Genomic DNA, 11,448 nt, shown 5'->3' on the forward strand with positions numbered 1-11,448 from the left:
AGGAATTCATATTTCCAAATATCGCAGGCCTACATAAATTTTCAATTTATTTACTATTATGCCAGTTTCTTTTTTCCTATGCAATTACTCTGAAAATTTACACAAACAAGCTCCCTTTAATTATGACATAGCATGTATTTAAGATAAATGATTTCGTGGAATCTATTTTCATTAATTATTAAAGAGCTTTGTATTGGTCAAAATGGTTCACAGATCGACCTATAATGACGTTCCTTGCTGAATAAATAATCGTCTTAAAAGCACCCCGCATTAATTCAATAAAACAACATTTAGGCATACCCTGCGCCGCTTCTTCATGACCATGGTGACCACAAAGTGTCCTAAGCGAGACTTTTTGGTCATGTCTTCTCCGTTTACGGTCGATGTAGCGACTTCGGTCACTATTTACAATAGATCCGCATCCAGTCCGCATCTTTCTGGAGTATTTTGCGGGGGTTCCGACCATTGGCGGCGGAAGCAAAAAAGTCAGGGGGGTCCACCTTAAATTTTGGGATGGACACAGGTAAACAAATTGATAAGGGAAAAAAAAAGTTATCAACAAAATATTTAGGGGGACCCCGCTTCCGCTGCCTATGGTTTCGACTGCTCTTGTGAACTTGACGGCACCGTGAAACGCGTCAGGACCGTCTGCTCTTGTGAACTTGACGGCACCGTGAAACGCGTCAGGACCGTCTGCTCTCGTGAACTTGACGGCACCGCGAAACGCGTCAGCGGAGAACATACATTGAATATTTTTTGTTTTGGTTCCTGAACGCTATGACATTTTAGGAACGACAAAGAAAACATGCGCACAGTTTTATGAATGTCCGGACAAATTGTAGAAAGAATATGAGGATTGCAAATTCTGCATTTCATGCCTTGACCCGACGATGTTTTGGCCATTGAGAAAGTCTGGTTTACCAAAGTGTAAACTGGGAAGCTTATCATACTACCTGCACGTTCAGTTTCTGTTCTATGCCATGTTGGTGCTCTCCGGATTGGAATCTCTTGTTCCTTCTCCTGCCGGAGACCTTGAATCTCCTAGTCTCAGCAGTCGTCGAAGACCATTCTGGAACTTCTGATACTTGAAGACATAGATGAAAGGATTAATGCTATTATTAGAAAATTGAATGCACCGGACACTCGAGCCCCAGAAGCCAATCACATCGATATTTGCACCAAAAGCTAAGGCCATATAATATAGATTGGAAGGTGTCCAACAAACCAGGGATGTCACTGTGACTATTATCAAGGTTGTCATGACCTTTCTTCGGGCGATCTCTCGAAAGCCTCTTGCTGCTCCCGCCGGTTGCGAACCTGCTGCTTGATCTTGGAATTTCTTTGTGGCGACACCCCTTTTGAGGACATAGCCTATGTATGTGTAGATAGTAATCATGATGAAAAGAGGAGCAATATAGAGAAAAAAGATTGTGAATCCAGACGCAACCATTCCAGTGTTCGGTGTCGGTAAAACAGGTATTCGACAGATTCCATTCTCTAGGCTGGAAGTTGCGGGTAAGAACCAGCCCCACCCCATTCCGATGATCCAAGCTAGTATAGATGCTGCAAACGCCGGCTTAATGGTGAAGTTGCTTCGATACCTGATAGGGTACCTCACCGCGTAGAATCGCTCGAAATTTATGAAGACCAAGTTAAAGATTGAAGTGTAGTTGAAGGCCCAAACGAAGAAATGGGTATACCAAATATAGCAGAGGTATCCCTTCAATACAGGACCCGCAGTCTCAAAAGGTGGCACGGGGACGACCTCGAAAGCTATGACAGAGAGAGATCCGAAGAAATCAATGAGACTTTGGTTGGCGATCAGGAGGTTAGTAGCATCCCACATGTCACGGGTGTTCAGAAAGACGATTAGGACAAGACCATTGCCAAGTACACCGGTGATGCCTATGATAATGTAAGATATGTATACTATCATGAACCTTGGTAGACTGTTCTGTATGACTCCGGGAACGTCCGCAGCGTCAGGGGCGAAAGTCAAGTCGAAATTCGTAGTCATTTTTTCGGTAATATCCTCAGTCATATCCATACTGGCAACAGATAAGATAAATATGTTCCAATTCATTCATAAGAGAAAGTTGTGATGGTTTTGCTGCTATGTCGTGCGATGTCGATTTATATAGCACATCTTTAGCAGTCTATGCTCCTTCCGATGAAACCTATATATTTTACAAAATCAATTCCACCTGGGTGGAGGTTAACTCTGATTGTTTTGACAATAGGACTGCAATCGATATTTCCGGACCTGGCTTGCAGATTCCTGTGAAATAGAATAGTCAAGCTCGATGCCTGCGCGCCGTCTATCGAGGAGATGAATGCAGCCAGGTAGAATTAATATTGGAGTGCAACTTTCAAATAAACCTTATTGTCTCCAATAGGTCTTATAAAAATCAACGGGAAAAAATCGAATCAACTCTCTTGCCGAACTTAAAGTGTCCCTCTATTGCTATGTTTAGTCAGAAGAAATGATTTCATTGTCGGTCTCAAAATATCAATCGCATAAAAAATGTGCAATTTTGAGATTTGCGTAAGTAATGATAATAATGATACTGAAGATAATGGTGATAATGATGATGATAATAATAGTAATAATAATACTCAATACAAAATTAATTCCACCTGGAATTATTAATCATTACTAATAAATAATTAATTGATAATTAATTAGTATCAATTATTAATCATTATTAATCATCATTGTCAATAATCAAGAGATACACAAAGAGTAACAATTTCAAACGACAGAATAAAATCTTTCATGGAAACAGAAAGAAATTCTTTCGTGAGCTGGATTCAAAGATGACTGAGGCGAAAGATAATCCATCGGAAGATGATATGAAGAACTACTGGAAAGAACTTGGGGATAATTATATCGCTCACGAAGAAACTCCCTGGATTCAGTCGGAATCAGACAATTGGTCCAATGTGCCAGCTCATCAGCTAGTAGACCTGACCTTACCGGAGCTAACACAATATCATAATGAACACTCAGAACTGGAAGAGCCCTGGACCAGATGATGTACAAAACTTCTGGATAAAGAGGTTTGGTAGCATTCATACCAATCTACTGAAAATCATAAATGACATTGTCAGAGGGAACAGGACTACTGAAAAAATGGCTGCCAATTGGAAGGACAATCTTCTGTACAAAGGCAAAGGCACAAAAGAACCTAAGAACTGTTGTCCAATCACTTGCCTCAATACTATGTATACGCTGCTGACATCAACGCTTGTCATGCACATCGAACGACACATCGATGATCATGACATTTTGGAGGTCACTCAGAAAGGTTGTCAAAAAGGAAAGAAGGGTTGAAAAGATCACCTAATGACAAACAAAGCAAAAATAGGCAATGCTCGCCAAAGGCAGAACAATCAATCCATGGCTTGAATAGACTACCGGAAGGCATTTGAAAGCGTACCACATAGTTGGATCATCAAAGTTCTAGAGATGTATCACATCAATCCACGCATAGTCAAGTGCATATCAGCAGGTATGAAACAATGGAGCACTACTCTTTGGCTTACGATAGACACCCGTTCGATGACGGTGGAGGGGGTACGAATCAAGAGAGGAATTTTTCAAGGAGATTCATTATCTCCTCGTTTATTCTGCTTAGCCCTCAATCCAGTATTCTCTATCTTACAAGATGTATCTACAATAAATCATCTGATATATATGGATGATATCAAACTCTATGCAAAAAATGAAGATGACCTTCACAAGATGATAGCAGTAGTTAAACAATAGCGATGACATCAAGATGTCGTTTGGTGTGCCAAAGTTACACTACGAGGAAGGAGATTAAATACAGGCGACATGTTTGTACAAGATGAGCTAACTTCAATCAAGGAACTTACTAATGATTCGACATTTAAATATCTAGGCATAGCTGAGAATGATGTCATTAGTCATAACACAATGAAGGAGAAAAGAAAGACAAAAGAAGACTCAGGCTGAACTTAATGCCAAATCTTAATCTCAAATCCGAACTTAATGCCAAAAATAAGATTAAAGCGATCTACACTCTAGCCATTCCTGTGCTTACATTCAGTTTTGGTATGTTAACTAGAGACTAGCTGATGTATGTTGCCTAGATGTTATGACCAGAAAGCAATTAATGATGCACAGATTACATCACCCGAAGGCCGCAATCGAAAGGTTGTACCTACCCCGTCGGTGATGGAGGAAGAGGTCTAAAACAAAATGAGGTGGTCTGAAACATGGAAGCAACGAACTTCGCCAACTACTTATCCAATCCACCTGACATACTGACGAGTGTATCCCTCGATTATGATAAAAGTCAAGCAATATACTCCATTAACAAGCGAACATCTATCTTATTGGCACATCAACGACTGACACCACCCTACGGTGAAAGAGAGAAGGCAAGACTTAAATGCTCCTTTCACAGGAAACTTCAAGAAGAACCTGAATCCAAGCGACTTCATGGCCACCATGAAAAAGAGACACATTGGGAGTTCGTAGACCAGAAGGACATCCACCAATGGCTTAAGTCGGCGGGACTAAGAGGTGAAACTGAAGGGTTCATCTATGCTATTCAGGACCAGGTGGTGAGGACCCGTGCCTACGAAAAATCTATCCTCAGAGCATGCAAAGATGACGCTTGCAGGATGTGTGGAAAAAAGGCCGAAACAATCATGCATTTGGTATCAGGATGTTCGAGTCATGCTGGAACTGAGTTCATCACAAGACAATATTGCCAAACTTATCCACTGGCAACTACTGAAGGATCGTGTTAAAATGACTTGTGATCACACTTGGGAACATCAGCCACAAACGATCACCACAATCAATGACAGCACCATATATTGGAACCGTGGCATACAAACGGACAGAACCATCAACTGCAACAAGCCGGACATCATCGTCAGAGACAACGCAGTAAAATTGAGGTCTCTGTTACCCATGATATCAACATTGCTGTAAAGGAAAGAGACAAACGGCTCAAGTATCAAGACCTAAGGATTGAGATCGAGAGGATGTGGAACGTGAGGGCTGAGGTCACATCAGTCATCAAGTGTCACTCGGGAATGGTGAAGAAGGAAATGGAGGCCTGCATAACCGAGATCTCTCCTCATCTTCGGATGTACCACATTCAAAAGGCAGCTATCTTGGGTACAACCAGATTGATACGAAAGACTCTCGGACATTAGTAGTGTAAAGTTCTTTGTTGCACTTAAATTTACTTAGTGCTTTTTTAGAGCAAAGTTATTCAAGTAAAAATACGTACTTGATCCTGTTTAGAGGAATAATAATAACAATAATGATAACAATAATAGCTGGATTTATATAGCGCTTTTTCCTGCGTATATACAAGGCGCTTGCTATTTTTACCCCGGCTTTGGCTCAGCTATCATCTCCGGCACTAAGTGCATGCAAGGAATTAATCCTGCCGGGTACCCATACCTCACCTTTGTCGAGTGCAGCACAGTGTGGATAAATGAAAAATGGAAAAACGTCATGGCTAGGATTCGAACCACGACCTTCTGAGGGGGCATCATCCCCCCCCCTCAACGCGATATTTTCTGGAACGCAAAAATCTTATGACTTTTTTTAACTCTCGCGCAATTTTTGAGACCAAATTCGCGATATGTGGGTATAGTTTTGCGACGCCACAAGACTTTTTACGAGACAATGTCATGCCGAAAATTGCCCATTTTTATACTTTGTCTATACAAAATCTGTGGGAGATGAAATTTGTAAAAGGTTGAGTATTTTTCATTTACGGTTTAATTGAGTTATTAAATGGGGTGTAATAGTTTCCATTGAAAAAAACAATGAAAAGCAAAAGAGAAAAAAAGAAGGAAATACATATGAAATTATACTCTAAAAAAAGAAATACATAAGGAAAAATTTTGCTTTCGCAATTTTTCTTTGTGGAAACCTTTAACTAAGATTACAAAGATGACATCTGGGGAAAGGGGAAAAATTTGAAGTAAAATTGGTTGTTAAAGGTCAAGTCCACCTCAGAAAAATGTTGATTTAAATCAATAGAGAAAAATAAGACAAGCTGAAATGCTGAAAATTTCATCAAAATCGGATGTAAAATAAGAAAGTTATGACATTTCAAAGTTTCACTTATTTTCAACAAAATAGTTATTCGAACGAGTCAGTTACATCCAAATGAGAGAGTCGATGACATCACTCACTCAATATTTCTTTTGTTTTTTATTGTTTGAATTATACAGTATTTCATTTTTTAAGAATTTGATGATTAGGACCTCGTTGCCTGAAGCACAAAATGTTAAAATAATGGAATTCCACATGTTCAGGGAGGAATGAAAATTCATTTCACATGACAATGACGAGAAAACAAAAATATTTCATATTTTATATAATAAAATACAAAAGAAATAGTGAGTGAGTGATGTCATCAACTCTCTCATTTGGATGTAACTGGCTCGTTCATATAACTATTTTGTTGAAAATAAGCGAAACTTTAAAATGCCATAACTTTCTTATTTTACATCCGATTTTGATGAAATTTTCAGTGTTATGCTTGTTGAATTTTTCTCTTTTTATTCAAATCAAGTTTTTGTTGGGGTGGACTTGTCCTTTAAATATGCAAATAATATTTTTTAGCAAAAAAAGGCATATCTTATCCATTATTGATAAGAAATGATTATTTTTGCAATTCTTTTTCATATTGACTTGTAGGTCATGTGATAAAGAATGTGCTTGCCGAATTTTGGCGCGATCGTGTGAACGTTGGCCGAGATTAGAAAGGGGCCATCATGCCCCAGTCCTCAATACATCTCAGACAGCCTAGGGGCCCGTTGCAGAAAGAGTTGCAATCGATCGCAACTCTAAAAATCATGCGCAACTTGATTTTCAACCAATCAACAGCACGCATTTGGGACTTACGTTTGATTTTTTGACTTGCGTTTAAACGCAACTCTTTCTGCAACAGGCCCCAGTCCTGTTAGGGTTAAGAAACACACAAAAAAAATTAATTATAGTAACGTGAAAAGGGATTCAACTGTTTTGTGATTAATGAAGAGGTTACAATTATCACCAATTGAATAATGAGAGTGCGAAGCGCGATCGAGCTCAAAATTTTTTGATATTCCGACCTGAAAACTGGACAGTCCAAGCGCGTTTTCATTTAAATAAAGAACAAGCTGTGTGTCTCAAACAATTAAATGCGAGTGCGAAGCACGAGTTTAATTTTGAGATATACTGACATGATAAAGGAGCATTTTGACAAATTTTGGAAAAAAATTCCAAAGAGGATAGGTATCTCACAAATCAAACAATGCGAGCGCGCAGCGCGAGCTGAAAATTTTGATATAACAATTTGTATAAATCAAACAAAATAATGAAAGCTTGATGTGCGAGCTAAAATGTTTTGTGCAAATTGATTGCAAAACTGGATATATTAAGTGTCATTTAATCCTCTTGAATGGGATTCATTACACAGGCAATGCGAGGGCAAAGCGCGAGCGAAAATTTGTATATAAAGTCTATTTACCAATTCTTCCCCTCACCTTTTTCTTGTTTCCTTTCGGGGTCGGGCCGGCCGTTACGAGGCTGTAAATTATACATCATGGGTATAATACCTCTTTCTTACTTTTCTTTCTGTTTTTCGTATTTTTTTTTAGTTAAAGAGTATACTTTTTCTGCAGGTTGTCAGAAAATAGGGGGCCGCGGCCGGCTCGACCCCCTCCTGGATCCGCGCCTGAACGGTGATAAAAAGTATCGAAAATAATCAACCTCGGGTAATAGAAAAATAGAAAAAGGGGAACATTTAGATTACTGAATTTTCAGAATGACAACCTTCAGAATAACTGCGAAAATTGACCTATACACTGCAGCGAGGGTTTAGTTGCCTTGATATACGCATTGCAAGAACCGCAAATTACGTAATTATGAGAGGTACAGATAATGAGAGATAGTAGAGCGACCGAGCAGTAAAACACGATTATGTGTTAGTGTGTGTGTGTGTGGGTGTGTGTGTAGGGGTGGGGATGGTGCAACAAGATAATCCTGACTTAGCAATCGCGAAGATCTATTGAGCACTCACATATCGTCACATCCAGAGATGATTATGCTTTAACCCATTAGAAGTTCTTTATTGATATAATGTAAGTAAAGAAACAAATTATTTCAGAGCAGATCTACTGTTAGAAAAAAGTATAGTATCACATTAAAACAACCCCGATGACTGCTATAATGCTTTATCAACATACTTATTGGTTTCTTCATAATTCTTTCGCTTCGATATGTGCTTTTATAATAAAAATAAAACTATAACCATTTTCATTTTATCGTCAACCCGCAATTCTTTTTCATATTTTCTTGGGTATTGATTTTTCCCCCTTTCTTCCAGCAAATGAATACAAATTCTTCGGAAAGGAAACCGAAGGAAATTTAATCTGAGTTGAATGGATCAGAGATGAGATTTGGAATCGATATGAAGGTCGTTTTGTTTAACACTTTCAATGATCAAGATCGCTCGGAAATTCAGTTCAGTTCAAGTCAGGAGCGAGTCTCGTGGGTTGACATCCTGTAGCTTTAGAGTCGGTTTTGTCATCTGAATCAATGCTCCCCATGACCACTTTCCTGATTTTATTAGAAGGGAATAATCGGTAAAACTGTATTAAAGTATTCATTATGTGGTTAACTCATGATTATTATTGATTGGTGACGTTAGAAGTACGTTGATCTTTTAAAAATATATAACAGCCCTGTTCTCATGGCCCTGGGAAGCGGAAGTGCTGTGGGTGCTGACCCCCCCCCAAAAAAAAAAAAAAATCCTGGGGGTACTGCGTGTATTATTCTCAAGGCAGCACCCCAAGGTATTTAGTGTAAAAAATGAAAAACCTTCATTTTTAGTGAAACTCCCTTTTTATTGCTTTTCAAATTTTGAAAAGACCAATTTCAAGTTTTCAGTACAAACTGAACGCGAAATTGGTCCAAACAAAATTTGAAAAGCAATAAAAAGGGAGTTTCACTAAAAATGAAGGTTTTTCATTTTTTACACTAAATACCTTGGGGTGCTGCCTTGAGAATAATACACGCAGTACCCCCAGGATTTTTTTTTTTTGGGGGGGGGGGGGGGTCAGCACCCACAGCACTTCCGCTTCCCAGGGCCATGAGAACAGGGCTGTTATATATTTTTAAAAGATCAACGTACTTCTAACGTCACCAATCAATTTATCAATTGACTTAGGAAAACAGGGTAGAATAAAGATATTACGATAATTGTTGAAAACATGACAATCTCCCTTTTTATAGGTGGGGACTATTTTTGCGATCTTCAATTTGAGTGGAACATCACCAGTCTCAATAGACATGTTAAAAATATGTACTAAAGGATTCACAATGGAATAAATAATTTGCTTCATAATATTAACATTTAAATAGTTAAAGTCATATATGAATAACTGTTCTTTAATGACAACAAAATAATATATTTTCACGCAATTAGAGTTATTATTGTATTAATTAGTGATATATTCTTCTTTTTCATGACTACTGAAAGTTATTGCCCTATTTTAAGGTCTTAATATAAAACATTTCCTGTCCGTGCTAACGTTCGCATTAGTGGATTGGTGAGATTTCTGCTTTTCATGAACTCCTAAAATCAGTCCTTAAAATGTCAATTTTTCTGATCTGAATATCAAAAAAATTTAGCTCGCGCTTCGCGCTCGCATCATTTGGTTAGTGAAATACGTGTGGTCTTAGTGAATTCCTACAAACAAGCCCTGGAATGCCCCTCTTCATGTCTGAATTTCCTAGATTTTAGCGCTCGTAGTATTTCATTAGTGAGATGCGTATAATAATCATGATTACAATGACTTCAAAAAGTGCTCCATGTGTTTAGATGTAATTCTAACAAAATCAGCAAGCGCTTGGCACTCGCATTAGATGACTATGGTGAGATATGTATACTCTGACTTAATGGATTCGTAACTATAGTCCTTAAAATATCCATGTCTGTGGTCAATATATACAAAAATTTCAGCTCGCGCTTCGCGCTCGCATCATTAGTCAAATACGAAGGGTCTTAGAGAATTCCTACAAACAACCCTTAGGATGCCCCTCTTCAGGTCTATATTTCCTAAATTTTCTTGCAGTATTTGATTAGTAAGATGCGTATGATAATCATGATTACATGACTACAAAAGGTGCTTCATGACTGTGTTTAGATGTAATTCTAACAAAATCAGCAAAGGATGGCAATAGCATTAGATGACTATGGTGAGATATTTATACTCTTAATGGATTCTAAAATATAATCCTTAAAATTTCCTTGTTTAGGGTCAGTATATACAAAAATTTTAGCTCGCGCTTCGCGCTCGCATTGTTTGTTTAGCGAGACAGTTAAGTATGATTACAAAACAATGCGCTTATAATGTCATTTTTTAGCCCTCAATATCAAAAATTTTCAGCTCGCGCTTCGCGCTCGCATTATGTAATCAGTGAGATACATATCCGTTTGATGGCACTGCATGTCCTTAAAATATATCTATTAGGTCAGTATACCTGACAACTGAGCGCGCTTCGCGCGCTCCCTAAGTGACCCGAAATTTTTGCTGGTGCCCCCCCCAATGCCGTGACCGACGGTACGCCACTGACTCTCCTGCCCGAGTGTGCGTCTATTGATGTGTATTCAGCCAAAATAAATGATTTTACTGTCGGTTGAAAAAATATAAAGCGCGGAAAAAAAAGTTCAAAATTAGCGTATTAGCTAAAAAAAAAAGGCACGGATCTTAACTTTGATAATGAGTAAGGTCAGGCATCCTTTCTTAGACTCAATAATTGTTATTTCCCCCTTCCTCTTAAACTTTTTCTTTTGAGAAATTTAGGGTTTGTGTGTTTGCGTTTAATATTGCTTCAGCCCGGCTATCAAATAAGTTATGCAATTTTCAATTATTCAAACGGAGATTTAATTCCGTAAAAAAAACTCAGCCTTTTTTCAGTTAAACTTGGTAAAACTTACTTTTGAATATTTGTATATTCTTTATGGAAAAATTATATTTTTTACCAACAATAAAATCATTTCTTCTTGCTGAACACATAACAATAGAGGTGCACTTAGAGTCGGGCGAGAGACAAGATTCGATTTTTATCCGTTGATTTTGAAAAGACATATTGGAGACAGGAAGCGTTATTGAAAAATTGCTACTCCCATATCAATTCTACCTGGCTGCATTCAACCCCTCGATATACGGCGAGGGGTCACAGCCATCAAGATTGACTATTTCATTAACAGGAATCTGCAAGGTCCGCACGTATCGTTTGCAGTGCTATTGTCAAAACAATCAGAACTTCCAACCAAATGGAATCAATTTTGTAAAATATAGGTATATCTGTATAAATCGGCATCGCATGAAACAGCAAACCTTCACAAGTTACTCTTGTGTTTGACTTGGAACATCTTTATCTAATTTCTTACCAGT

At 38.3% G+C, this 11,448-nt stretch overlaps 1 protein-coding gene across 1 annotated transcript; it reads right to left on the reverse strand.

The window, feature by feature from the left end:
• Positions 1-973: 973 nt before the first annotated feature.
• Positions 974-2,047, reverse strand: LOC121430273 (galanin receptor 2b-like). Its single transcript, XM_041627551.1, has one exon. The coding sequence runs from the start codon at positions 2,045-2,047 to the stop codon at positions 974-976; it is 1,074 nt and encodes a 357-aa protein (XP_041483485.1).
• Between the last annotated feature and the right edge of the window lie 9,401 nt (positions 2,048-11,448).

The sequence above is a fragment of the Lytechinus variegatus genome, chromosome 16 (genome assembly GCF_018143015.1).
Source record: "Lytechinus variegatus isolate NC3 chromosome 16, Lvar_3.0, whole genome shotgun sequence".
Lineage (NCBI taxonomy): Eukaryota > Metazoa > Echinodermata > Echinoidea > Temnopleuroida > Toxopneustidae > Lytechinus > Lytechinus variegatus.